The sequence below is a fragment of the Anser anser genome (genome assembly GCF_964211835.1).
Source record: "Anser anser genome assembly, chromosome: 1".
In the NCBI taxonomy this organism is placed as follows: domain Eukaryota; kingdom Metazoa; phylum Chordata; class Aves; order Anseriformes; family Anatidae; genus Anser; species Anser anser.
Genome location: NC_139720.1, coordinates 147,346,525 through 147,374,426, shown reverse-complemented (window position 1 = coordinate 147,374,426; position 27,902 = coordinate 147,346,525). Strand labels below are relative to the sequence as shown.

At 41.7% G+C, this 27,902-nt stretch overlaps 2 protein-coding genes across 6 annotated transcripts in view; one reads left to right on the top strand and one right to left on the bottom strand.

Annotated features, from left to right (window-relative positions):
- Window positions 1-6,318: 6,318 nt before the first annotated feature.
- Window positions 6,319-11,074, bottom strand: SOWAHC (sosondowah ankyrin repeat domain family member C). The gene has a single exon (XM_083814774.1). The coding sequence runs from the start codon at window positions 10,948-10,950 to the stop codon at window positions 9,610-9,612; it is 1,341 nt and encodes a 446-aa protein (XP_083670900.1). The 5' UTR covers window positions 10,951-11,074; the 3' UTR covers window positions 6,319-9,609.
- Window positions 11,075-11,121: 47 nt separating this feature from the next.
- The window catches only part of SEPTIN10 (septin 10), a 29,475-nt gene continuing 12,694 nt past the window's right edge, over window positions 11,122-27,902 (top strand). For 3 of the 5 annotated variants that reach the window (XM_083814726.1, XM_083814724.1, XM_083814723.1), the window contains exons 1-7: window positions 11,122-11,280; window positions 17,842-17,959; window positions 18,697-18,892; window positions 20,392-20,578; window positions 24,337-24,498; window positions 26,091-26,187; window positions 26,750-26,918. In XM_083814726.1, the coding sequence (XP_083670852.1) occupies window positions 11,251-11,280; window positions 17,842-17,959; window positions 18,697-18,892; window positions 20,392-20,578; window positions 24,337-24,498; window positions 26,091-26,187; window positions 26,750-26,918 (959 nt within the window). In that variant the 5' untranslated portion in view covers window positions 11,122-11,250. Of the gene's footprint in view, window positions 11,281-13,086; window positions 13,218-17,841; window positions 17,960-18,696; window positions 18,893-18,928; window positions 19,981-20,391; window positions 20,579-24,336; window positions 24,499-26,090; window positions 26,188-26,749; window positions 26,919-27,902 lie in introns of those variants that run through there. The other 2 variants (XM_083814725.1, XM_083814727.1) reach the window with 2 other exon arrangements.

The window sequence follows — 27,902 nt, the reverse complement described above, 5'->3', positions numbered from 1 at the left end:
GTTGGGTTAAAATAACTTATTCTCAAAAGTCTCTATTTCCTCCTTTCACTATAAAATGATTAAAAAGAGTATCCGATAGAGGCATTTACCTTCTTGATAACTGTATTAGTTGCATAGATCCTGCCCAATCAGGTTGGTAATGCTGCTGCTAATAAAATATGAGTTAGCAAACGCGTGCCAACAGCAAATGTATTCCTGCACTTGACACAAAGAAAATGTGGCTAAGGTTAATCATAAGGAAGTTCTAATTAATCATAGCTCTGGATGTGAACTAGAAGCAAAATATATAAATTAGAGTAATACAGGGCAATTCTCAGCCAGAAAAACCCCAAAATTTACTATTATCTCCCTGTGAAGCTGCAATTTGTAATTTGCACTGTAATTCCATCAGCTGTCTTTTCTGCTTCTGTGCACAATCAGATATATCATCACTGTGTCATTAAAGAAACAATTATTCTAACAACAGAACTAATAAATCCCTTCTGTTAGAGGCAGGATTTAGCCAGCAAACACAAATAGACCTTTTACATCAATACTGGCTAGGATGAACAGCGACATTTAATGTCACCCACTCATTCATGAATTGCCACATTGTCATCGTAAGCCACAGGGTGGAGGGGGGGAAGGCAGGAGACGACTGTAGCAAATGCGAAGTGATTCACGGGAGTGAAGAAACCGAGACTATTTAAAGATGTTACTCAAAAACGCTAAAATTAGCAAACATTTGAATCCCATGTGAACTCCGTATATAAGATTCTAGGATTGAATATCTAATGAGAATTTGATTCAACAGCTTACTTCTTTTCTAAGTACAGTACAAGTTACATTTCCTAGTTGTTCACACCCTTCCTGTGTTAACTGAGACAACCTGCACGCTTGTGTGCCTCTCATTTCCTCAGGCTTATAACATTCAGTGGGATATATTTTACTGCAGTATTTCACATCCTTAAGTGTGAAGTGAAAGCAATTCAGTAGTGCCTGTGGAGAATCTGGAGATGCTGGGTATCGGTAGGGTAACACTGATGTTATGATGAAACATAGGAACCCAAGGATACCAGAGCAGTTGGCACTTTCCTTCTCACATTACCCAAATCAAAAAGCAGCAAGGCTAGTGAGATCCTTGGGTGATATGTGGTTGAAATTATGCTACAAAATTGGACTAAATTTCAATAGTGAGTGAGTGTAAGTAAAGCAAAAGTCAAAACATCCAACATCCCTACCCTGTGGCCATGACTACTGTTCTATAACACATAGAAAACAGATGAGGAAAAACATAATGAGCTATCACCAGACTAGGCCAAAAGCTTCTTCTGTCCTGCATCACTTGCAGTGGCAGTGTTGGTGGCAGAACACAGGTGCCTGAGCCTTTCTTGCTGCAGTGCTGCTCCATCTCAGCATCTCTTCCTTTTCCCTTGTGGCTTGTCAAGGGATCCTTGCGATGATCCCACAGCAACTACGGGATCTTCATGAAATCAAAAATACTAGGAGGGTGTGAAACAATGAGCTGATCTCAGTGTCTTCATTTCTGTTTGTACAGGTAGACCACTGGGTGGAAACTTTTGTGTGCCTCCTGAGACCTCCTAACTAGCCTGAAACACAGGTATTCATTCCCCCCTTTCTCAAAATTGCCAGTACCCCTTTCTTCACTGTAATTTTGAAGCACTTTTAATGCCATCCTAGTTCCATGCTGGCGATGAGGTACAGCGCCAACAGAAAAACTGAATGAAAATGAAAATGATAGGTAAATGTATCCAAGCATAAGCAAAACTGACAGGTGACCCAAACAATTATGGTGAGTTGTTATAAAAGCCCCATCAGATGTGAACATACACGCTATTAACGATAACAACAAAGTTAATGAGGAACTTTCAGGGTGTGCTTTCTAGAAGCTCATTGTAGAAGGGAAAAATGGGGACTGACAGATCATTTACCGTTCCTACTTCTCCTATTTTGGAAACAGGAGCAAATTCAAACAGCATCTCCTTTATTTTCCTCATCCTTTCTAGAAGAAACATGATGTCAAGTTTTCAACACCTGTATTTTTTTTCCCTGAATTGTTTTGTAAATGCTAGTGTAGGTACACACAAAATAGACTTTTCCATAGCACTCATTACTGGGGCAGTTAAGTGTCAAGCCTGGGATCTAAGTGCAAGCTGTCAGTGAAGGACTTGTCACCAGTCTTGCAGTCATACTCTGAAAATGCACTGTTGATTTTCACGTATATTCTTTGACCAAACTGGGCTTAAGTTCCTTCCTTCAAATATTAAACCAGTTTAGGCTGAATTCAGCTGTGTTGTTTAAATTAGGTTTTAAGAATGTTCGTTTGGAGATTTAGGCTAATGACATCCCCTTCATGCTATCTGAAATTTCATTAATTCCAAATGTGCTAGAAGATTTGTTAAAGGGTTGACTGACTGGCTCCCAGGAGAGTCATAGTAAGGCGTGAGGGGAAAAGCAGCAAAACATCTAGCCAAAAGTGGTATGGCTTTTCTTTTTTTGTATGTATATATAGATATTTGATCTATTTTGCATATTTGATCCTTGTTTGAGTAGGCTACCGAGATTCTAGGGTCAGGAGCCCTATCTTCTCTTGTGTTTGGACAGTACCTGTTATTGTGAGATACCAGTTGTGATTTGGCAATACTACTCTAGAACCAGTAGTAGCAATGTTATCAACAGAAGTTTTGACAGCCTAATACGCTTCCTCTGCTCCCAGTCAATCAGATTCCACTCCCTTAGCATCACTTCCTTGTCTTTTCACTCCACCTCAAATCAAGAGAGTAGGTGAGATGTTCACAAGGCCATAAAGGACCATAAAAAGTCATGGTGACATTAACAACTCCATGCCTTATGGTATCAATTCCTTTTTAAAAAGATCACTGGGGAAAAAAAGAAATCCCATCTCCAAAGTCTTCCTGCCACTTGTTTCAGCCAAGGGAAGGCGATATACTTTAAAAATATAACAGCCCTATTTTCTGAGTAGGTAATTCATCATTACTGACCCATGAAAGCCAGGGGTGCTTCCTATAGAGGTCAGTGGCATCTAAACCTGGCACAGGAAAAGGACCCCTGAAGAATGCTATTGTGGAATGGGGAACACTAAAATCATTCAGGGATTAAAAACGAAGCTGTTGCCCTGTACTGCTTAGTCACTGTGTGTGCTGGCATGCTTGAAACGCGTTACTTTTTTTTTCCCCTTCTTTACCTCAGGCGTTCGGTTTGAAGGGTGTGTAGGGAAGTGAACTTTCAGAATGATGAGTCATCTTTAAAGTCACAGTCTTCTATTTTTAACAGGAGTTGAGGCAAAGCTTTCCAAAATTTGAATTCATCTAGACAGCTATCAAAAGGTATCCTGTCTGCACAGGAGGATGGGGTGGGCACTCAGGCTAAGCAGAACTCCCACTTTAGGACCCATCATAAAATATACTAGTTTTAACACGGCTAATTGTATTGTCAGTGGATATCCTGTGAGATGGCTGCGGGAACTTGGAGCAGCCTTTAGGAGGTGAGAAAATCCCAGGTTAAAAAAGAAAAGCCTAATACATCCATTTCCAGCCATTTGTTCACATGCAAGTGTAATACCTGTGTAAATGTCAGAGGCAGATGACGTGATGTAGCATCTCTGCTTCCATCCCTGTCAAGGGAAGTACTTCTAGCAGCTTCAGAAGCCTTGAAATTCGCCACTGCCACAACCCACGTCGTGCAGCTGCGATGCCTGCAGTCTGTTCCACCCAGCCCATCTGCGACGGAAAGGGAAACTTCAAGAGGCAGAAGTGTGAGAATGGTAGCTAACGGTCCTGCTATAGGAGGCAGCTGAACCAGCAGGACTTTGCTGCAACCCTTTAATTATAAGCTCCCAAGTTAACACAGTTACTTCTGTAAGATGTACCTGTGGTAACATGGTATGTGATAGGTAAAAAGGCAAATAAATAGAAAATATAAATGCTGTTATTTATTCAAGTGTTACAAACATATTTTCTGGAATTTTGAGGTTTTATTATTTCAAACAAGTTTATGTTCAGCGAACAGAAGACATCTTTTTAACCTACATCATTCGTTTTGTTGTTCTGCAATCAAAGTAACAACATGGACAGCACGTCCTTAATATGAACTGTCTCACGGGATCTCTGTGCCCCAACAAATACTGCTGATATCCTTTATCTCTTTCCTAAAAGAAAACAAATAAAAGCCACAAACCAAAACAAAACCCACATCCCAAAAAACCTCCACCCAAGAACAACCATCCCTCCAGCTTCAAGAAGAGGAATCCACTGCTCCTGCCCACTCTACCACCAATTTCTCAGGTGCTCTGGGGAATTACAGAGTGAAGTAACCGGTAGAGCTCAAGAGACACCTAGCAAAAGTGAAAGGCCTCTAGCTCCAGGGGAAAACTACCGAGGAAATTCCCAGTCTTTCATCTACATGTAAGACCAGGTCTAGAAACAACCCAGCCAACTGAATTATTACGGTAAGTTTCCAAACTTACTTTTCATGGACAAGACTTTGTAAGTGTGCATACTATAGGCTGTCTGCTTTGGACTGACAGCAACAGCCTCAATGATTTACCGCCATTGACGCAGATACATGCAGAGACCCAGGTTTGTTGACTAGCGCTGCTGCTTGACATTGTTACTATAGGTTCATAAAATGCCTTTTAATGAAACAAAGTTTTGTTAAAATAGACAAAAGTTGTATTAAAAACAAACAAAACCTGGTAGCTTGGCTCAGTTTTTCCAGTAATGTGCATAATTAGGACACATCAGCACTGATTTTGGCTAAACTGAAGAGTGATACAAGATAAATTCTGGAACAGCTGCAAAAGGAGAAGATAAGATGTTTCACTGTAACAACTCCGAAAATGCAAAGTCATGTTCCAGTTTCCTCCCCAAACTGTTAATAATTTAACCCAAATTGAACAGCTAGCAGCTCTCCCAAACCCTAATATTAATCTATGACTTCTTCCTCCCCCACTTAACACTCAGGGACATAAAAAAAATAGCAATATATACTTTTTCCCCCCCTCAACTTGAGGGAAAAAACAACCAACCAACCAAGCACCAAAATGCATAACCAAACTTCTTTTTTTTCTGGATGAAGTCTCCAAAGTTTGTTCTAATGTCTTCAGGCTCATGCATTCCATATAGCTTGGGCCACTCGAGGCACAGTAAGCCAGGACTGCAGGCCCCTTACTCTTCCTTTCTACTCAATGGAAAAGGAAGATAACAATGCAGTACTGAAGGGCTTCTCCCCCAGTGAGAAATCTAAAGTGGGACCAATCTGATGTACAGAGACTCAACAGCTGTAGCTACGCTTGACAGAAGAGTTGTTTGTACTTCTTGCAAACAGTACTAGCTACGCTAGGAAATAACAGTAAGAGGACCAACAAAAATACTTAACATGAGACATTAATTTACATTTGAGCTCTCAGCAAGTCGTCTCTCCCAAGCATTACTCTGTAACAGAAGGGATATATGTTTATTAGAGAGCTTTCTGACCAACTAGTCAAGCCATTGCATGACCAGCAAAGCTCACGTCCTCGCTCTGTCCCCACAACCTCGGCTGCTTCCCGCATGCCCCCATTCTCCCCTGAGCTCCCGAGAACACTTCCCCTCCGTCCTCCTCTCACTCTTGTCTCCATACCACTGATCTGGGGTTGCCCGGCTTGGAGCTGCTCGCATCCTCATCAACCTATAATCCTCAGCAACAGCGGAGCCTTTTTTCAGTCTGACCATACATTTGGACGGCTCTCAAAGGATTTACTGGCAGCATGAGGTCCACCAGTCTTAAAATACGTTTTAATAAGGCAGCAAGTTCAAAGGATATTTAGGTATACCAAAATCCGTACAGCACTGCAGTGATACTTCCCTACAGAGAAGCTGCTGGTTGTAGTTCAGACATTACAAAAAGCCTTAATCCTAAACCTTTTTTAATCAGGTATTGACCTTTACATAGTGGCAAAAACTAGTATTAAGTCTTCTCAGAGTCAGAGATTTTTAATTGCACAGAAATAAGGTCAGGGCGCTATTTTAAGTCAAGCAACGCCACTCTCCCAGGCCCTTATTTAGACATACTTCTCTACAGAAACCCTGTTGTGTCTTCATTTACTTTGACAGGAATTATAGGAGAGCAACTGCTAAGGAGAAACATTACTGCCTTTCAGGCAACTCCACTATCTTTTTCCTGTCTTCTTCTTTCTGTAGTGTTAGCCAATATCAGACATCTTTATGATAGAAGAAAATCCAAAACAATGCATATCTTTACCAGCCAACATGCAAGCAGCCCCTAAGTACGTAGCATACAAAAGCAGATCCAAGCATGAACAATTCATGGGCTCTTTTTATTTCAGTAAAACTAAAATTTACAGATTCTTAACTCATAACCATTGAGAAAGACACCCATAAAAAGCTGTATTAATAAAAACTGACGGGCTTCCAGGCCTCTAAAATATTTCAAGCGTAAGATACAATAAAAGATATCAACTGTTTACATTACAGTCTTGCTGCCTTACACACTATCACAGAAAGTAAACAAACACATTCAGGAACTTCAAGTGTACTATTAAAAAGACACCAGTAAGTGCTCCAGTTTTCTGTACCATACAACTTTATTTCAAATTCACATCTTTCTAGGCAGTGTATCCAAAAATATTTGACTAAAGAGTACCTTTAGACCTATACCTATATTCTTAAACGGGGCATCAAGTCTTTCCTATCTCCAAACGAAAACTTCAGTTTTAGCTCATGTTATAAAAAGTAACTGTGTGGAATGTGACAAGTCATAATGTGAAATCAAAGTGCTTTAGTCCCATAGCGCAAATATACACTAGTGGTTATACAGCCATTTGTCAAAAATATCTCTAACACCAACAGTACCATTTTTTTTAGGGTTTGGACTTGGTGTCATCGCACCCCACCTTGCGAAGACCTTTGGACCATTAAAGTGAAGTCTCACTAACTGATGAGACCATATGAGTGGACCAACAGTTTCACTTTGACAGTTCAAACAATGAGTTACAATGATGTGTCTTTTTACCATTTGCCAAATTCTCTTAGTAATTACCAAGTTCTACTGTATTACGCAAGATAAAACTACGTTCCAGGTAGTCTTTTAAAATCCAAAGGGTTTTATATTCCAAATCCCAAGGCGTGGAAGTCCTCGACTCATTTCCCCAAACCCCAACAGCTATCTAAGTCTCAGTAATTCTGTGCAATTCTTTGCTATTTGCATATGAAGAGATAAACACTTGAACCAACAGTTCACATGAAAGGATTATAAACTCTAAAAGCAGAAAGTTACCTTAATAAGATTTGGAAGTAGTTGAATGGAATGTGCTCAATTCAGAGACGCCACGTTGAAGAGGACTCATGTCCAATTGAAAACCTTTTTGCAGAAGCCTAAAAAGCTATTTATCTTCTGTAGTGAAAGAAGTTTAAAATTTAAGTGTTTAATTCTCCTCTCTGTTACAGAAGAATTAGCTCTGAAGAATAATACCTATGACTTTTTTTTCCCCTTTCAGACACCCAATTGTTCTATGAGTTGACAGCTTAAACAGGAAGGGCTGCGGAAAAATTTTTGGTCCTGTCCCACAGATATAAAGACCAAGTGCTTTGCAAAACTGACTATATCCATCATATTTGTAGCAACCAACCTAAAATGAAGGCACATGAAATCTATATTATAGCTATAATTTATAAACTAAAGCTGAACCTCTGTATAATTTTTAGTCTTTTTGCATGAAAGTAATGACCAGCACCTCTCCAGATTCAGTTTTTGTTCCATGTAACTTTTCCCAGAAACAGTTAAGTGTTGCTTGCATGCCTATCAAATACTGTCATGTATTAGGTTTTGACACAAAGTGCAGATACTGGTAATCCATGTACATGGGAAGCCTGAAACTGATGAATTGCTACCACTCCCTTCCTCTGTCTCTAAAATAAAGTAAACCACCAGCAACAGCTACAGACAGCTGTTACCTTCAAAGTGCACAACTCCCAGCAGCAGTTTCCCTGTGAAGTGTTCTAGAGGTTGTGGCACGCACTTAATCAGTGTCTCAGATTTGGACTGTAACAAGTCAAAGTCTACCTACTTTCCATTCCTTACCTGACAGACACGCACAAACATTCTGAGGAAGCCAACCTGAAACATGCTCTGACAAGCGTTGCCTTGAAATTGGCAGTACCTTAACATCTAAGCACAGGTGACTTCTACCTTGAGCAGCATTCAGGATTCAGGGTCAGCTCAATACCTCATTCTTAAGGAGCGCCTCCTAGATTTCACTGGAATTGCTACCTTTAAAGCAGAGAAACAAAATTCAAGGTTTCGGAAAGCTTTAGCAGACAGACACGATGTTCAAAGCCTTAGTTATTACTTCTCTAGAAATGCAAGTTTAAAAGAACTCAAACACCATTGCTGCCACTTAACTAAAATATGTCATTATTTGGCTTTTAATGAGCATTATAAGTGGGGATAAAGCTTCAGAGTTCTGGTTATTCACCTTATACCCCTTCTCCCCCTTTTTCTCCCTACCTTCTATTTTTCCACAAAGTAAGTTGAAGGGATTGGCACCTAAGTTTCTAGCAAACACAGACCTGTACCTATTACATTACGGGACCACATCAGCTTCAGGAAGATTGCATGCAATGGTGTCTGTGCTCTTTTCTAACAGAAAATGAGTTTCACATGTAACACATACAACACAACTTTCTGATTTTAAATGCAGTCAGTTACACAAACATTAACAAGACTTGACCAGACTGAATAAACGGAACTGCGCTAGGTCTGGCACTTGAGAATTCACAGTGATTAAAACAAAACTGCTTTGCCTAAGACAAAACATGAGATACCAACTATATAAAAAACTCTTCACTCATGTTATTTTCTATCAGTATTACAACAGTGATGAGCAAGTTCAGTAGTACCTCAGGCAGCAGAGACCTCAGCACATGGTTAACTTTGTTCATTGCTTGCAGTGTAATTTTTTTTTTTTCCTTTGATATTCACAATGTTAAATCAGGCAATTCTCAGCGCACAAAGTTAACACAGGCTCAGGTCTTTGCTGGACTGAAACTTGGATTCTGACAGGAAACGTATCTACGGTCTCACTTCAGGTATCCAAGTCTGTGCTGTGCCAGGTGGTATTGCTGTTAAAAAGAAACTTAAAATATACTTGCGTATTACTGAGGTGGTGTTCTTACACAGCAAGTTGTAGAGAGTTTATAGTACCAGCTGATAATATAAGAGTAGAGCATTTGCATTTTTCTTTCCCCCGGTCAACTCGCTAATCTTAGATTTACAGACACAGGTTTCTGATCCAGAAGTCTGCCTTTAGAGAGAAACGAGCACAGCTTTCAGACACCCCAGCGTTTCTCAACGCACCCGACTGCCCCTCGTTTCAGCACCGAGGGCCCAGTCGAGGCAGCTGCCTCCTTGGCAGCCACCCGAGCCCTGCCGGCCCGCCGCACTGAGGGTTAAAGCAAGATGCTCGGGACCCATCTCCGCAGAGCACACGAGTCCAGAGGAGCCCTCGCCTGCAGCTGCCTCCCCTTCCACGCTACACCCCAGGGCGCGCTGGTCCGTGCGCCCACCTCCCCGACCTCCTGCTCCCCGGCCCTATCCAAAGACGTTGGACTTCGGCCTGAGCTTGAACGACGCTTTCAGGGATTTCTCCTCGTGCTCTTCCTCCTCGGTGTCACCGCGGAAGGAGGGCGTGTTGTGGATGATCTGAGTCCTGAAGCGGATCTTATTAAGCCGGGGCTTCATCCGCCCGCTGCCGGAGGCTTTCCTGGTCATCTCCTTGCCCTTGCCTGGCACCGCTGCCCCGTCGGTGCCCTCGGCTTCCTCCCCGGCGCTGTGGTGATGGTGGTGGTGGGAGAGCCGGTAGCTCATGAGGTTGGAGGGCAACACCTTGGAGAGCCTCCAGCGCCCGCTCCCGTTGCCGGCAGCCCCTTCCTCCTCCTCCTCTTCCTCCTCGTCCAGTGCCCCCACGAGGCTCCGCATGTCCCCGGAGGTGCCCTGCTGCAGGTACTGCGCGGCCTTGCGCCCGCTGTAGTCGCGGATGTCCACGTCGGCGTCGTAGGCACCCACCAGGAGCTTCACCACCTCGGTGTGGCCGTGCATGGCGGCGATGTGCAGCGCCGTGTGCCCGCCGCTGGTGCGGGCGTTGATGTCCACGGGCAGCCGGTGCCTCTGGGCGAAGTTGACCAGGGTGGCCAGCAGCTCCTGCCGCCCGTGCTTGGCCGCCCAGTGCAGCGCCGTGAAGCCGGTGATGAAGTCCCTCTTGCAGCACAGCGCCGGCTCGCAGCTCAGCAGCCCCTCCAGGCTCTCCCACCGCCCGTCCGAGGCCGACAGCATCCACGCGTGCTCCAGCGGGTCCAGCGCCACGGACCCCGCCGCGCTCCCCTCCTCCTCGGCCGACGACGAGGCCACCGAGCCGCTGTCCGAGTCGCGGCCGCGGGCTGCGGCGGGCAGGGCGCCGCGCTTCAGCTGGGGCGAGCCGCCCCGCGGCGCCTCCCGCAGGCTCCTGCGGCCCCCCGGGGAGCCCCCCGCCGCCCCGGGGGAGCCCCCCGCCGCCTCCTCCTCCTCCCCCTCATCCCCCCTCGCCGGTGCAGGAGCAGCGGCAGGAGGAGGAGGAGGCGGCGGCGGCTGCCCGGCGCCTGCCCGCGGGGAGGGCGGCGGGCTCTGCCGCCCGGCGCCGCCCTCGGGGGGCTGCGGCTCGCAGAAGCGGCGGCGGAGGTGCACGTACTTGACGCCGGTGCCGGGCTCCGGTCGGACGGTGGCCACGGCGTTGACCAGCTCCTTGAAGCGCTGCCGGGCGGCGGCGCGGCGGCCGGGCTCGGCGGGGCTGAGCCAGCCGCCGAAATGCTCCAGCAGCTCCGCGTTGCGCGCCCGCCCGCCCCGCTCCCGCAGGAACCGCACCACCGCCTCCTGGCGCAGCTCGCCGGGCTCCGCCATCTCACCGCCGCCCCACCGCCATCCTTCTCCTCTTTCTCCTTCTCCTCCCGCTGCTGCTGCTGAGGGCGCGGCGGAGCCCCGGCGGCCCGAGCCCCTCCTCCGGCCGGGAGGGACCGGGGCGGGCTCCCCCACGGAGCCGCCCGCTCTCCCCCTCCGCCCCCCGGCCGCCGCTCCGCCCGTTGGGCGCCGCCCGCCCTCGGCCCCGGCCCCGGCCCCGGCAGGGGGTTACCCTCCTTCTCTGCCTCCCTCCTTCCCTCCCTCTCGCCTCGCCGCCCTTCCCTCCGTCCCCCCCCGGCGGCCATGGCCGCCCCCCGTGCCGGCCGGCAGCCGGTAAGTCCCCGCCGCGGTGCCCGGGGGGGAGCAGCCCTGACACGCCGCTTCGCGGCCGGAATTTGCCGGGGGGAGAGGGCTGGAAGCGGGCTGAAGGACCTCGGTGGTGGCACAGCTGGCGGCCCCGGGGCTTCCAGGGGCTGCAGCATCGGTCCCCGTTTTGGGCGAGACACACGGGCTTATTTATGCATGGAGCCTGCTGCCGTGCTGCACGCCTGGTGACAGCGCAGAACGGTTCTAGGTATCGCTAAGGGCAGGGGCACTTGGGTTGTTCAGGGGAGGAAGAGTGGTTTCCAGCGGGTCTTGCGTTTTCTGGTGGTGGGCAGGTGAAGTACCTGTCTCGGGTGGTTCTTGGCTTCGTCCCGGTGCTGTGCTGCTGCGCCTCGGGTACGCGGCACAGCCTGTGTGGGAGCTGGAGAAATGGAGAACGGCCCCCGCTCCTTGGAAGTTTTCATTCCTTGGAGCAGCTCTCATCCCGGCTGGTTTCTCGCCCTGGCTCTCCGCGACACAACGTGTGGGGCGACGTGGGAGCGGGGGCTGGACGAGGACCAGGTCTACCCTTGTGCCTGGTGCTGAAAGAATTATTAGTCCTGCTATTGTCAGAGCCATCCACCGAGCTCCAGCTAACCTTCAGCAGGGGAATGAAAGGGCTTCTTCGTTCATGTTCCCCCGCTTGGCCAGGACTTGGCTGTTGAGTATAGATTGTTTTACATCCGAGCTCCTGCTTGGAGAGGTGCATTTCACAGATATTGTCTTTAAGGCATGGATAAATCCTCTGGAGTGGCGGTACGATGTAGTGCGATGCGTTAATTTTATGGTAGCTTTCTCCTTCCATGCATACATATATATAGCGACATTGAGAGTCACTGCTTCATGGGCTGGCTCTTGCAGGAGACTGGAAAGAAGAAAAGCCTAAGAGCTGAAGTTTAAGAAACATTACAAAATGTTTTTGTTGATTAATGTTTGCATGAAGAGTGCGGAGAGAGGCGGTAAACCAGCCAAAGTGAGTGAGAGTGGGGCTTGAGGGTCCACTAGATCTGCTGAGGGACGCATGGAGATGGAAGGCTTCACAGAAGAGAAAACTAAAACCAGAAGTGTAAGATAGGTCTGTAATGGAGGCGAGTGATTTAGTCCTAGATTTATAAGTAACGGAGAGTGACATCAAATAAGATTTTCTAGTTTAACACACACTGTGTAATTGTTAAAGCATTTCTTACTGTATTGTGGGAAGGATTTTGTTTTCAGTCCTTTCACAAAAGAAATGCAAAGTCACTCGCAGAATGCAGCATGACCTTACCCTGTAAATCTATTTACAATCAGGCTACACAAAGTCTGAGATGCAAGCATTCAGTACTTCCAATTCTTGAAATTTTGACTTCTGGGAAAGTTCTGGCAGCTATTGCTGCCGTACAACAGCACACAATGCTTGCCATTGACTAATTAAAAAGGAGGCGAAAAAAAAGGCCTCGCTGCAGTCAGATGCCTGCAGATAGCAGCTGCCATTCTCACATCCAGGACCAGCATTTCTTTCTCATGCGGACAAGGAAGGTCTGCATCAGGGTGGCTGCAGTCGAGGGCTGTGGCTCTTGTGCAGAGACTGAATTGCTGCTCTCCGGGAGAGAAACCCAGTGCTACAGCTGCAGCACGCCCAGTTGAGCCAGCACAGCCAGACCAGCATAAATCTTCAGAAGTGACAGCAGTCACGGTGTCAGTGCTAAGTATTTTGCCTTATTGCGGTCATCTCAGAGGGCATCGGCAGATTTCGGTCGCTTTCTTTGTTTTTCTCCTTACCTCCAGCAAAGGAGGAACAGGTACGGCATGTGCTGGATTTTCAGGTTACTCGATCATGTGCTGGTGAAGAGAGGCCTTTGTGGTGTTTGCAAATGCATACGTTGCTGTCTGTGAAATCACCTCCTCATAACTGAAAAATGAGCAAGGTATTTCTGCGTTTTTGCTTGTTTGTTCCTAAATACCTTAAAATACAGTCCAGCAGTTCTCTCCAGTAACAGCCTGCACGCTGTGCCTCCTGTTCTCTGCTGAGGGGGCTACAACTTTTTCCTCTACCTGGCCTGGGGGATTTCAGGGCATTCGTGGAGATTCAGTACTGCCTCAAGTCTTTTCAGACAGAAGCTTAGGGCAAAAATGTCACTTTTTTTTTTCTTTAAGGTTCCTTCTAAGATATTTCCATATATACATACATATATATAGAATCAGACATATTATATATGTGTGCATCAAGGAAATACTGTGGCAACCTATGATTTAAGGCAACATAAGCTGTCTTGTGTGTTGAAGTGGGTTAGAAAAAGAAAATTGTAGGTACACCAGAATACCATGTAAAAAGTCATTTGCAAGAGCTGCTGGAAGAATTCTGAGCTCGTGGTGTTTTGGACCAATCCCTAAAAACTGGCTACAGTTTCTGTCATATTGAATAAATTACTTGATAACTTTGAGTTAAATTTGTCAAATGAGTTTTCATTGAAGCGTCTTTTGGCCATTACTTCTTTATTTCCTATGGAATGTTTTTGGAATGTGTTGTTTCATACTTGATTCCTGTGTGTCGCTTTTTGTTTTATAGAATAGGCCAATGTGTTAATTCTACATGATTTTAATGTATTTCCTTTCTTATTCTGCATCTTCATAGACTTTTCCTTCTGTATTTTTCTGCCTCCCATATGTTTTTGGTTCCCTTCCTTCTGTGTTATTTTGCCAAGGTTTCCTTTCAGTTCCCTCTACTCATCCCATCAGTTCTCTTCTTCATGCATGTATCTGAATAGCGAGATATCATCGGTATGCATGCGTGCACCATGCATCTACATTTTAGGTTTTGACCACCCAAAAATGGAAAATAATTTTGAGTAGGAAAAAAAACCCTCCATTTCGAGGCAGTAGTGACATTAATATTTATTGGGTTAAACATAACGATATTAGGGAAATAGTTGATTATACTGGAGTAGTGCGATTCCCTAGTTTAATGAATGCCCACAGCTGTTTGTTGTAGTGGGGAACACGGGGCACTGAAAGAGCTGTGTCTGGGGTGCCCGTGGGCACGCTGATGTTGTCTTCTGCCTCCACGTGCCATCCGCCCGTGTGGTGTTATGGGCCCGGCTGGCCAGCATCTACTTCCATTTTCCCTCAAGCTTCAGAGGATGCTTCTCAGTGGTCTTTGCTGATGATTGTTTGCTTGGGTTGCGAGTCTGGTTCTGCAGGAGGCTTATTTAGGAGACTTATATATAGTCCGAGACCCAGTTTTTTATTTATTTATTTATTTTTTTAATAAGAGCTCGGGGGGAGGCAGGTCTGCAAATCAGGACCGTAGGCCTTAATGCTGTCGTGTTTGCCACGTGGAGAAGGGACGTATAACCGTGCAAGGATACAGTCTTCTATATCGGTGTGGCTGAGGCTTTGGCTTAATGGAACTACACAGTATTTCTTGGAAGTTTAACAGTCTAAATTAAAAGCTTTTACTGGGACATTTTTGGTGAAACTGGTTACTGGAAAATCAGTTGTCTTAGGACAGGTATGTGAACACTTTAGGAGCAGTTAAAATCCCTAAAAAAGTAAACATTTTGAAATAGAAATAGAATCTGAATCTTTGTTTCTAGCTTTTCTTCAAATTTTACTATTAATATAGTGATTTTTTTGTGTGTGTGCATCCTGCCAGAAATATCCTCATTGTAGGCATTATAATCAAGTCAACTCTGCCCACTTTTTTGGAACGACTTAAATAGGCTATACTTCTTACCGCCTGTCTGCAGAAGTGATTTTCATAGACCGTGACTTTTCCTTTTCTGATCCTCCTTCAGCTTGTCAATCTTCTCATTAAAATGTGAACACTAGAGCAAGACGTTTAAGCACGTTCTCATGACGGATATAAGTAATACTCTCCCCTGCTTGAAATTCCTGCAGTTACGTAGCTGGTTATGTACCTTCTCCTGCTGACGTTCTCGTTGTCAGGCCATACAGAGCTGGGGATGCGCGAGGTTTGGGGTGGAGGTGTTGGCGGTGGTTTGTTGGTTTACCAAGTCATTACCTCTGGCTGAAAGAAGTGGGAAGAGTGATCTCGTCATTAAGGTGCTGCAAGTGGGGTGAATGAGCTTCGTGTTCTTGCGGCCTTACTTTATCATCCCAGCTAACAGCTTTGCCCCGTGTACGGAGTGAAGATGACATGGCTGACTTGCCTCCCTCCCCTAGGCCAGGGCTGGAGACAGTCTAAAACTCTGCTGTTGTGTCGGGGAAGTTCTTCTAAGCTCCGGGTGCTGTAATCCGCTTTTACAGCTTACCAGGGCTTTTCTGTCTGGTGTCAAGGTTTCGTCTGAAACGACACAGTACTTGCAATATATTTCTGTATGTTTACGTTTCCAGAAAAACGGTTTTCATTGTCACTCCTGTGTGGTGTCATTAAATTAACTTACGTGTAGTGAAGAAAGATGAAAAAATGGTATTTTTAAAATACTGAATTTGAGATGGCTCAGAAGATGTCGACAAATGCATCACTACCTATTGCAAAAATTGTTACTCACTTTCCTGACTGAAATACATATCCATAAGAATTATCTTAGGGAGGAACTCGGAAATACAAATAAATTAACCATCTTAGACTTCTGATATGATTTTTTAAATAGTGATACAGCCATATTGTTGTTATAAACACAGCCATAGTTTTTTAAGCTCAGCACAGAGAAGGCACCTTGTTTTGCATCTTTATTATTTCCCTTTGTCCTCTGTTTCACAGAAATGTTTGTCAAATTTTGTGATAAACAACCAATATAATAGTGGAATAACTAATTATTTTTTAGTTTCATTCCCGGAAAACGATACATTTGTGCAGAATTGCTAGATTGCAATTAATCTCTTTCTTCCTTTTGAAAATGAAATTTATGGAGGCAATGGCTATGAGGACTCCTGCCATCTGTTTTCCCACCTAGCCAGTACAGCAGGCACAGCTGTAATACTGGTTTTCTCAGTCTACACAATTTTTAATCCTGTCCTCGTGTATTGTGGGTGATGCAGTATTTCTAATGACCTTCAGAAATGGTCAGTAAGGTTGTGGGTTTTGTTGGTTTGCCCATGGAAATTCAAATGGACTTGAATGAAAGTCAAATTTTCCTGCTTTTTTTTTTTTTTTTTTTTTTGAGAGTAACAAATGATTAGGCAGTGATTTTGAGGGTAGCCTGGCAGAATTTGGATTTGGGCTAGTGACCGCAGATGAAAGGCCTCCCTTCTACAGTTATGCTGAGCCTCTTGTGCTTTCTTTGGGTGTGGAGACCTAATGGTTTGCTTTAGGAGAGCTTATTTTGGTGGTGACAGAGGTTATTTGAGTGTTAGACTGTGTAAGTGTAGTTGCTCCCTGTCTGTCACTCTGTATGTTCTTGGCTTGTCTTGGACACTTGTCTTTAAATGATTAAGATGCTGCAGTCATCAACATTTCTCAGCCCCTTTTAATAGTAATTTCATTATAGTAGAGTACGTTGTGGAATTTCATGTTCAGACATGCTTTGAATGAATGTTTATTTTTTTTCTCTTTAAATCTCACACTTTGCTTACCCATATTTTTCATCATTGTATTAGTCTAAATGGAGTTATCTGACCATATCGGTCTGAAATCAGAGCTAGTGCACTTAGTTGTCCCAGACAAGAAGCCCTGTGCAAAACAAGAGGGTAACTATTTACTGCGATGTCCACATCCTTTAGGAACAAGAAGTTTGAAACTTTTGATGCATACCTATTATAAAAGGTGGCACTTCTGGGGGGCTTGTAAGTATTAAATGAAAATGTTTCTGCTGTTGGCTATGTACATGTTCCCAGGAACCGCTAACGGCATGTGGATTGGAAACAGAAGAGACAGAATGGCATGGACCTGTCGCTTTTTACATATTTGATACGGAATGTTTCTTTAAAAACACAGTTCGTGTGTATGAACCAAGATACTTCCTTTTAATCTTACATGCTTTTTGTATGGGCAATGCCTTGGTGTTGTGATGCAGGATTTCTAACATTTTAAACTGACTGTGCTCCTCTAGACATTTCTAATAATATATATTAGGGTTCTGGTGTGTAGGTAAGGTATTATTTTATATAAATAATAATTGCCGTTCCAGCTACGCAGAATGTAGTTAACATATGCCTTCCTGTGATTATGGTCCCTTTTTTGAAATCTGCCTACTAAGTCGTTTTAAAATGCTTTTTTCTTCATTTCTAAGAGCAAATCACCTATGACCTACTACTCTGTTTATGGCTTTCAATTTACATTTTTAGCTGGGCTTATCTGCCTTATTTCATTCATGTTTGTTTGTTTGTTTGTTTGTTTCTATAACATTGTCTTCATTTTTACAGTGCAAATAGCCACCATGTGAAGTAGGTCTGAGTATTTTCTCAAGTCACAGGATAAAGCTGATTTTACTTTTTTTTTTTTTTTCCTGGACTTTTGCTTTTGTTGGTTCCTTGTAAATTATAAGGAATGAGTTCTAGCTTACTATCAGAGTTCTTTTGTTGCCCTTACTAATTGCTTTGCAGCTCACTTTGCTAATACATTTTTCAATATTTTATTTTATTTAATAGCAAAATGATGGCTGTCGATCCTTATCCTTGTCTGGTCATGTTGGTTTTGATAGTTTACCTGATCAGCTGGTTAACAAATCCATCAAGCAGGGCTTCTGCTTCAACATTCTTTGTATTGGTAAGTAATATATGGAGTTTTTAGGGTTTTGGTTGTAAACTATCTCTCTCCTAAGGAAGCGACTGAAATTTAAATTCATTTGCAATATTCGGCTTTTTCTTTAATATTAAACGTGAGCTATAATTCCACCCTTGCCCCAACTTTGCTCATTTGTATCAATCCTTTGTTTTTATAGTTAGTATTTTCATAAACAATGTGAAGACCCAGAATGTTAAAAATAGAAACCATCCACTTACTGATTTATGGGCAGCGTCTTGGATTCTTTTGAGTAAACTGGGCTACACTCAGTTTTTACCATAACAGAGTTTTAGATCAGGAAGTCCTAAAATCCGAGGTGGTGATACTGACATATTTCTGTACTTAACCAAGTGCTTGTTCTGGTATTTCACCTGTCTTCATAAAAACTGGGTGTTCAACCCTGTGGTTTCACAACTGCTTAGCGTTTTGAATTCAGATGGATATTTGTTTGCACTTTTAAAAAAACTAAAGTGTCGGGGTCATTCTGCTTATTCCTCGTCAGTAGGTAAGTAGTACCTATCCTCTGCCTGTCGGATAAAAATTTAACAAAAGATACTTAGTGCTCATTGTAAAAGAGGGAATGCAGGCAACTGTTCTGTTCAAAGAAATTAGTTGTCAATTTTTTGATAAATTTGTCAAGCTGTTGCAATAACACTTTATATACTTAGCAGGCATTTGATGTGCAAAATTTCTACCTCACCCCTTCTGTTTAACTTTAGGAGAAACTGGAACTGGGAAGTCGACCTTAATAGACAGTCTGTTTAACACCAGTTTTGATGACCCTGTGTCAACTCATTTTCAGCCAAACGTAAGACTTAGAGCCCAGACATACGAACTCCAGGAAAGCAATGTTCGTTTGAAACTAACCGTTGTAAATACCGTGGGCTTTGGTGACCAGATAAACAAAGAAGATAGGTAAGTGTTGTCTTGTTTCCATGGTGAGCAGAAGTCTTGGTCTTCAATTCCAGTGTGAGTTTTCTCCTTCCTTTGTAGTAAATATTTTTCTTAAGTACATTCAAATACTTGGTTAACTGTTTTCTCTGTGCACCAAAGCAGGCATGTTTTTCTTCTTGTCTAGGAAACAGTTTGAGAAATCAGCTGAACTCTGCCCCCTCTTTATGATATATTTTATAAATATGTGTAAATAAAACGTGCAATAATGACTAGAATTTCTTTTGGGGTGGAAGGGAGAAGGCCTACAGGGCTACTATTTAAACAACCAAATAGGCTATGAGGTACAGCACATTATGCAGATTATAGTGTTTTATAAAAATTATTGGAGCATATTAAAGACGTCAGACTGTAAGGAACGTTACATGGAATCCTGAAGGTGTTTTTATGTTGAACAGCTTAACTAAAAAATATGGAAGTACAATGCTATTTTTTTTCAGAACTTGTTTTTGAGTCTCTGCTTTTATGAATTGAAGATTTTAAAATATTGAACTGCACCTCAGTAAATTTTGTTTCTTTCACCTTATTTGTAATGAATTCTAGCAGTCCTTTGTGCTATATGAGTGCCTAAACAGTGGTTATTATAGGTGAAAGTTAGAGAGCCATGTTATGATTGTCATGAGATCTCTATCCTATGATATGGTAAGGAAAATAGCTACTGCTAGAGACTTGGATGAATGTGATGTAAGTAGATACTAGCATAGATACTGGTGTTGATGTGTGTTATATTGCAGGAAGCTGCCTTTTAACCCTTCTTTATTAATTTTGGATACCACAACTACTTTTGAATTTTGATCACATTTGTTCTGGTTTACAAACTTTTTGTAGCAGCAGAAGTGAGGGCATGCTGCTTGTATGTCCAGCAACGCTTTCTTTTTGAAAGCAGATTACAATCATGTTTTAAATAGGATAAAGTTTACTTAAACTGTACTTATATTGCAAATCAGATTTTCATTCTTCTCTCACATTCCTCCTTTTCAATTTTTGTTTATTAAGAGCTCTCTCATGTACAGTACTTCATCTTCAGAAGATACTGGAAGTCCTATTTCTTGGTACTGGTAATTGCATGTTCTTTCTTTTCTTGTATTGTGTCTAAAGTTTCTTGTACCTTTCCTGTACCTAAGAGTTCTGCAGTTGCACAGCTTGATTGATGAAGTTTATAATACATCACTTGGTAAGATTGATAATAAGCAAAAGTAACTTTACATAGCTTTTTTTTCACTAGTAGTAGCTAGAGAATATAGGTAATATATTAGGCACACAATTAATTTTTGAGTAGTCTCTCAGAAATTAGGATCACTCGGTACATTTAATTTTCTGATATATTATGTAGATATATAGGCATGCTGTTGAATTGTAAAGTGAAAATCCACAAAAGAATACAAGATGAATTCCTTTCTTAGCCTTGCTCAGTTTAGGAGTAAGTAATATCTGATTGCTAAATTTTATTTTATTTCTTGCAGCTACCAGCCAATAGTGGATTATATAGATGCCCAATTTGAAGCCTATCTCCAGGAGGAACTGAAAATTAAACGTTCTTTATTTAGCTACCATGATACTCGCATCCATGCCTGCCTCTATTTCATCTCACCTACAGGCCATTCCTTAAAAACTCTAGATTTGTTAACCATGAAAAGTCTAGACAGCAAGGTAAGACTTCTGAAGCAGTTGTAAGGATTTGTCATATTTTTTGAATCATCTTGCAGCTTGTAGATGTGTTACCACATCTTAGTTCTATATCTGCGTGTTTGGTTTTAGGGTGTTTTTTTGGTACTGGTGTACCTTAAGTTCCAAACCAATTATTTCAGCAGACAGTTTGAGGTTCATCACCTAGTTATTTACAAATCAAAAAGACAGAGAGAGACATCCTCTTCAGGACAAGTTTGAAAAAAAGAAACAGCATGGTTTAAAAAAGAAAATAAATTTGTTAATTGTTCTTTTACCAAACTGTTAACATCTTACAGTGATTGGACAGGGTATCATCCATGACTGCTGTAATCTTTCTAATAAAGTTTGGTTTTAGTACACTGTCGAATTTTGGGGCTGCTGAAAATTTGGCATATAAAAAGCTTTACAGCACTGTGAAGAGCTTTATTAAATATAACTGAATAGGCAAGTGCCGTGAGCAGAGCACCTTGCCACCCTCATTTTTTTCTACAATACACTGCATTAATGTTTTAAACTTACATCTTGATTTATTTGGAAAACTTTAAAATAGTATTTTCTAGTGTGTTTACTTGTGCTTTCAAAATTCTTATAATTCTTCCCGCTTGTATGAATTGGATGAAACTAAATATTTAAGCCATCTTAAGAAGTATTATATCATTTGGTAGAAGAAGACAGAAATTATCTATTAACTGTTGAAATGTTATGAAATTGGAAAACTTAAGAGTTTTTTCTGTTCCTATTGCCTTTTCGTTTGTGCTGTAATTTTACTCCGTTTTTACTGTTTGTATATGTGAGCCTTAAGTGTACCTCTTAACCTGAAGACACCTACCAATATACTTAAATGAATCTGCAAGGTACCAACCAATACTAATTTCAAGTATAAGTATTTTATTCATTCTCTGTAGCATAAAGGGACAATAGATGCCTTAACATTCATGTAAGGTGTTATGTGAAATCCTAATTTAGAATAATAGCATATTTTCTTGATACGGGGAAAAAAAGTGATAATTTATATTTCAGACAGTATGGTGGTCAAAAAAGGCTAAATTTGGTTCTAGCAAACAGGGAAGTTAAGTGCATGGGTAAAATTTAACCTTTATCCTGGTGACTTTGTATGGTCATTTTAGTTAAACAGGGGTCTGCATTGCTATTGAATGAAGTAGCATCAGTTACTTCTTCACGGTGTGCATGCTTAAGTGCTTTCAGCAGCCAGTTCCCTGGATGAAGGAACTGATTTAAACTGAAAGCTAAAGATTTTTGCTTGGTTAGGGAACTGATCAAGCTGAAAAGTATCTGGCTCCTTGGACAGCTGCACTAATTTTAGTTCTGCCTGGAAGGGAGCAGCTGCAGGCATGGGGAAGATCAGGACTGCTGCTTTAGTTGCAGATGTAGACTTTTTTTTTTTAATGTAGGGTTAAAGTGATTTTTATATTAATGGCTTATAGCTTTCTAGCAAAATTCAGTTTTGTTAGCAGTGGGAGTTGTAACGGTGGAGAAAGCTGGAAGGAGTCAGTTGGTGTCCAAGTGAGCAGCAGGCGTAGAAGGGAGCACTGGCACTTGGGACACATCTGGATGTGGTCCAAATCAAAACCCTTTAAGCCTCCTGTTAGTACAGGTGTGTGCTTTCAATTAATGTTGTTCTTGGATGAAAGTACTGAGATACTAGTAATCAAGAAAACCTTAAGTGCTACAAGCAGAAATAAATCTTTCTTAACAGATTAAGAAAAAATAACCATTTCTGTTGCTTATCTAAAGTCAGAGCAGTACTGCTTTTAAATTTTAATGACAGGTGTGATTTAACATCAATATTGATAGCTGGAATCAGTTTGCGGTGATCCTTCTTTCTTTTGTTACTTGCCTCCACAGCAGTCTTCCTCTGCTTTACTTTGTCCAGCCAGTCTCTCCTAGTTGTGAGTGGTTTGTGCTGAGAAGACAGAGTCAAGGTTAATTTCAGTTCAAGGATTCTCTCCCATCCATTTTTAAAGCTACACAGTGGAAAACCTAAATCGATATACCTCGACTAATTTAGTTGGAGCTCTAAGTTTCTCTTAGGTGTATTAGGTCGTTTATACAACCTTAAGTTAATTCAGTCATCAAAAATTAAAAATAAAGCATTTTGATTTTGGATGTTTTACAGCATATGTGCTTGGGCTGCATATGCTGTGCAATTAAGGGCTATCATCAGGTAGTCTTAGAAGTCATACTTTGTTGGTATGCTTTCTTCTTTCTGACATTTTGCTTAAGACATTGAGATGACTTATTTCAAAAACATTGAATCTCAGAATTGGCTCACCTGGATTGAGCTTTTTAATTGTAAATAAGGTATTTGCACTAGAAGAAACTGGGAAGGGAAGAGCCCTAGGGGCATGAAGATAAAATGGGTGAGGATGAGAAACTTCTAGTTTAAGAAAAACAATGTTAGTTTTATTGATACTGATTTTGAGAGATTTTTTTCTGAAATTGAAATACCATTTGTTTTGTGCAGAGTTGGGGGGAGAGCAGAAGATTTGTTTTCCTGAAATATTCCTGAAATATTGACGTGCTAGGCCTTACACATATCTGCTCTGCAAGCACTTCTGAGCATAATCGGCTATGTTTCTAGGAGGGTTGTTTGATTTAGTGTTTGTTACTTTTTCCCTCTCCTCTCGACACAGTTCAGTCTTTTTTTGAAGTCTTTCTGTCTTACAGTCTCAGAAAAAAATATTGAATTGGGACTTGAAATTCCATGCTTAGGAATTTCCATTCAGACAGAATAGTCAGAACAATGAAAAGAATGTGTTCGTGTATACTGGGGGGAGTTTCTTCTTTTTTTTTTCTTTTTAAATCTATAATCAAGGGACTATGCACAGCTCTCAAATCTTCTGAAATCTGGAAGGATTGTTTGTATTGTTCCATCAGAATTTTGGACGTTGACTTCAATTCTTTGTATCTTGTTAGGAAAAGTGCGTGTTTTGGAAGTGATGATAGGAAGATAATAGATGCCAAATTATTCTTAAAAATACTGAGTTACTGTCATAACTATTTTAGCAAATAGGGCAATTTACAGCAGTAGGATTGCATGCTGAATTCTGAATAATTACTGTAAAAACTCGTAGGCAAGACTCAGTCATTCCATCTCAGTCATTCCTGCCCTCAGCAGATGCTTGTGAAACTCACTGCTGTATTAGAGACTAAGGTAAGAGCTATGGGTGACAGGGGCGAGATGAACAGGGTGTTGTACCTGAAATGAATGAGCCCAGGGAAGAGGCTGAAGGGTTGGCAGAGCCTGGCGCTCAGCTTCCTTTTCTGTGTGCATTTAAACTGTCAGCTTTCATATTACACCCAAACTACGTCCCCCAGTACTATGAACTAAAAAAAATATATATTTTTAACAGAGATATAATATCATTTAATATCATTTAATCACTTAATATCATTTCGGTAGTAGGTAGACATTGCTGATCTTCTCTTTGAGTACTCCACTGTATGAGTTCTCCTTCCTTCTTCTTTTCTCAGAGTCACTTATGAGGAAATACATTAAATAATATGTTATTATTTTGTTAAGATGATGCCAATGAATACTTTTTTTTAATGGTTTGTGAAGCTTTCCTTGTTATTGTTGAAACTCATCAGATATTGATGGGAAAGTTTAGACTGAGAGGAAAGTTTTGAAGAGCTTATCACTGAACAATTACATTCATAAAAGTTGTCATCTCAAAATTGAAGTCTTACACATTCCATATAATTTGTGTCATTAACAGGTGAACATTATACCAATTATAAGCAAAGCAGACAGCATTTCGAAAACAGAACTGCAGAAGTTCAAAAACAAACTCATGAGTGAATTAGTTAGCAACGATGTCCAGATATACCAGTTTCCAACTGATGATGAAACCGTTTCTCAAGTTAATACCGTTATGAATGTAAGTAAATGGCAATGACGTTAATATTTCAGTATTAAAGCATCACTCTCTGGTGCTGATTCATGCCCATTCTTCCACGATTATTCTGAGGCTTATGGGTTTGTATTTGCAGCAAGTTGGATTTTTATCTTCTCTCTCCTTAAAAACCTCCTGTGTTTTTGGGCTTCCTTTGCCCTCCCTCATCCCAGTCTTCTTGTCCCTCTGCTGTTGATGCTGCATGTTTAGGAGGCTTTTTCTTTCCTGGCTCAGCAACAGAAAAGAGGATCTCCCTCAGAAATACTTTTCCTAGTTTCTGGATAATTAAAACATAATTACTAACATAAGTGGACAGATTGGATTTGCTCTTTTCCATAGCGAACGTTCTTACATCTGTTACGGAAGATATTAAAGTGCCTCACTTCTCCAGTTTTCTCTGGTCTTTATGATTGCAAATCTTTTTTTTTTTTTTTTTTTCCTCATTTGCTTTTTACTTTTATCTGTTGCTGTCCTTCCAAATAAGGACAAATTTTCTTTGGGAATTACTAAGTCAGATATCCTTCTGTCTTTTTTACTGCTGTGCTTTCAGATTGTCCCAGTGGTACCTGCCAGGTTAAACTAAGCTTGTAAAGCTAGACTTGAGTATTTTAAGCACTCTTATCTGTATCTGCTGTTCATCTGCATATGTTTGTATCTTATCCCAGCGTGTACTTGATTTTGAAATCATGGAGGAGGAACCGGTATGTGGAAGTATTTGGCTCTGCAGCCCCAGCCTCCATGCTTTGTGCCAGGGACTCTGAACATCATTCAGAAACAGAGCCTTCTGTGGGCAGAGGTTGTTTTCTGTTACTTAGGCAATGTCATGCTTTTCTAAAGATTTGTTCCCAGTTAGTGATAAATCTTTATTTGGTCAGTTGCAGTGGGTCAGCACCCAGACAGGCAGCACCCAGTCCTGTATTTCTGGTCACTTGGCAGAGCCCATAGCAGTAACAGCATCTCAGGTCCAGACCTGTGATTGTCTCCAAGCTGATACCGCTGATTCAAGCTCTGGTTGTGTACAAATAAGAGTGGCAGAGACATTTATGTACTGGTGATGCTCTTCCTGATTCAGCCCAGGATGATGTTGGCCTACTTTGCTGTGAGGGCAAACATGCCGGATCAGGTTCCACCTGTTGTCCACCAGGATCCCCATGTCTGTTTCTGTCGAGAGGCTTTCCAGTCAGTCAGCTCTCAACATCTGCTGGAGCATGGGGTTGTTCCTCCTGAGGAGCAGGGCTTGGCATTTTCTTTGGTTAAACTTCACCAGGTTCCTGTCAGCCCATTTCTCCAGCCTGACGGGTTCCTCTCAGTGGCAGCACAACCGTCTGGTCTGTCAGTGGCTTCTCCTGGCTTTGTCATTGTAAATTGACTTTTGAATGAGTGGTTTGCCTAGCAAAGAAGATCTCTTCAAAGTAGGGTTTGGCTCAAAACTGCCTTCCTGCCTTTTTCTGAAACGGTGTTGTGTGTTGTTCCCCCCCCCACCACCACCCCCCCCCAGTTTATTTTTGAAGTGTTTGCTTTTCAGTTCTTACATAAGAACGTGGAGAGACAAGGCCATGTTGGTGTGACTTTTACAGGGTCACTTGCCATTTGCTGTAGTAGGAAGTACGGAAGAGGTGAAAATTGGAAACAAAATGGTGAAAGCTCGTCAATACCCTTGGGGCATCGTACAAGGTAACTGAATTCTCAAAGGTATTTTTATGTTTTTATTTTTTTATTTTTAAATTATAGAATTCACTAATTTTAAAAGTGGCTATTATTAGCCACTCATGTCATATAGATTGTATTTTGGGTAAACAGTTCAGGGAATTTAGTAATTAATATTTGAGGTTTGCAGTAACTGGTAGTTTCAACACTGATGCATCCCTGGAATCAAGCTGTGAGGTGGTATATGTAAGATTTATGTAGGTTAGTATTGTGGCAGTGCCTCCAGCGCTACCAAATTTTAAAGTTTCATGATTGTCAGAACAGAAGAGCAAAAAAAGAAAGAAATTGATTTTTGTTCAATTCAAATGGGAAATCAGGACATGTTAGAACATGTTTACTGGTACTTACAGTTAGTGCTTCAATGTCTATATTAGAAATTAGGGGGAAGTCTAAGAGGTACAACAAATACAGATACCTTTTCCTGGAAGTATAGCTAGTAAACAAAAGGATCTCAATGCTATTTAAAATATATATTGATCATTTATATACTTGTGTATAATAATTAAATTTCCCTCTTGTAACTGATTAGTGGAAAATGAGAACCACTGTGACTTTGTGAAGCTTCGTGAGATGCTTATTTGCACAAATATGGAAGACTTAAGAGAGCAGACTCATGCACGCCATTATGAGCTGTACAGGCGCTGCAGACTGGAAGAGATGGGCTTCAGAGACATTGGCCCTGAGAACAAACCAGTAAGGTAAAGGATTTTCGTGTACAGCACTGGCTTTCAGCTTTCATTCACTTCACATTTGACTGTATCAATGCAATACAGAACAAGGTTCATACTTGTTCTTCTAAGAGGTTCATACACACAAGGTTCATACAGTTCTTCTAAGAAAGAGAATTTTTATGTATTTATTTTTTAATCGGAGTGAGTACATACATGTTCATTCAGTTATCTTCATGGAGCAGGATATGGGATTATATAAGCATTGCTTTTACAGACGTATGAGCTAGTTGTACTTCTGAAATATGTCTGTTATAAAAAACGTGAGGATTTAATTTTCAGCATGGAGGATGTTCATTTTCCTCAGGTACGTACACCTTATGCCTTTTAAAATATTTTCATTATACATTAGAATGCTGTTTTACTTTTTCTCTTAACAATGTCTGATTCTGAACAATGGTTTGGTTGGACTCAAAAGGAAGTGAACCAAAAACGTTTGCAAAATCATTGGTTACACCGTTGACTTCCCACATTATCTGCTGTAATAACAAGTGTCTAGCCTTTTCAGGTCAAGAAATTTCTTGCTAGCCTATAGGACGTTATTAAGAGGATTAGGGGTTAGAGACACTTGTTTTTTTTCATGTAGTAAAGCTTTTTTTCTGTAGGAAGTATTTACAATTTCTATATCCAGTTTGTTTAATCATTATTTCAATTTGTCATCTCCCTTTTCCTTTTCCAACTTCCTTTGGTGATTTTATATGTAGGACTGTATTTTGCAAGTATGCCAGTTGTTAACATTCTGATAGGGAAAAACTGATGCTTCAGAAGTCTTCAAAGTGTTCATGATTTAGCAAAGTGGTATTACTGCATAGTTATTTTGGAAAATACCCACTTAAACAAGACATGAAAACAAAATATGGATTTGCATTAAAAACAGTTTCTAGTGCTTTGAACCAACAGGTTTTTTTACTTGTTTTACTTAGTGATCCAGACTGTCTTTACCCATTCTGTTCT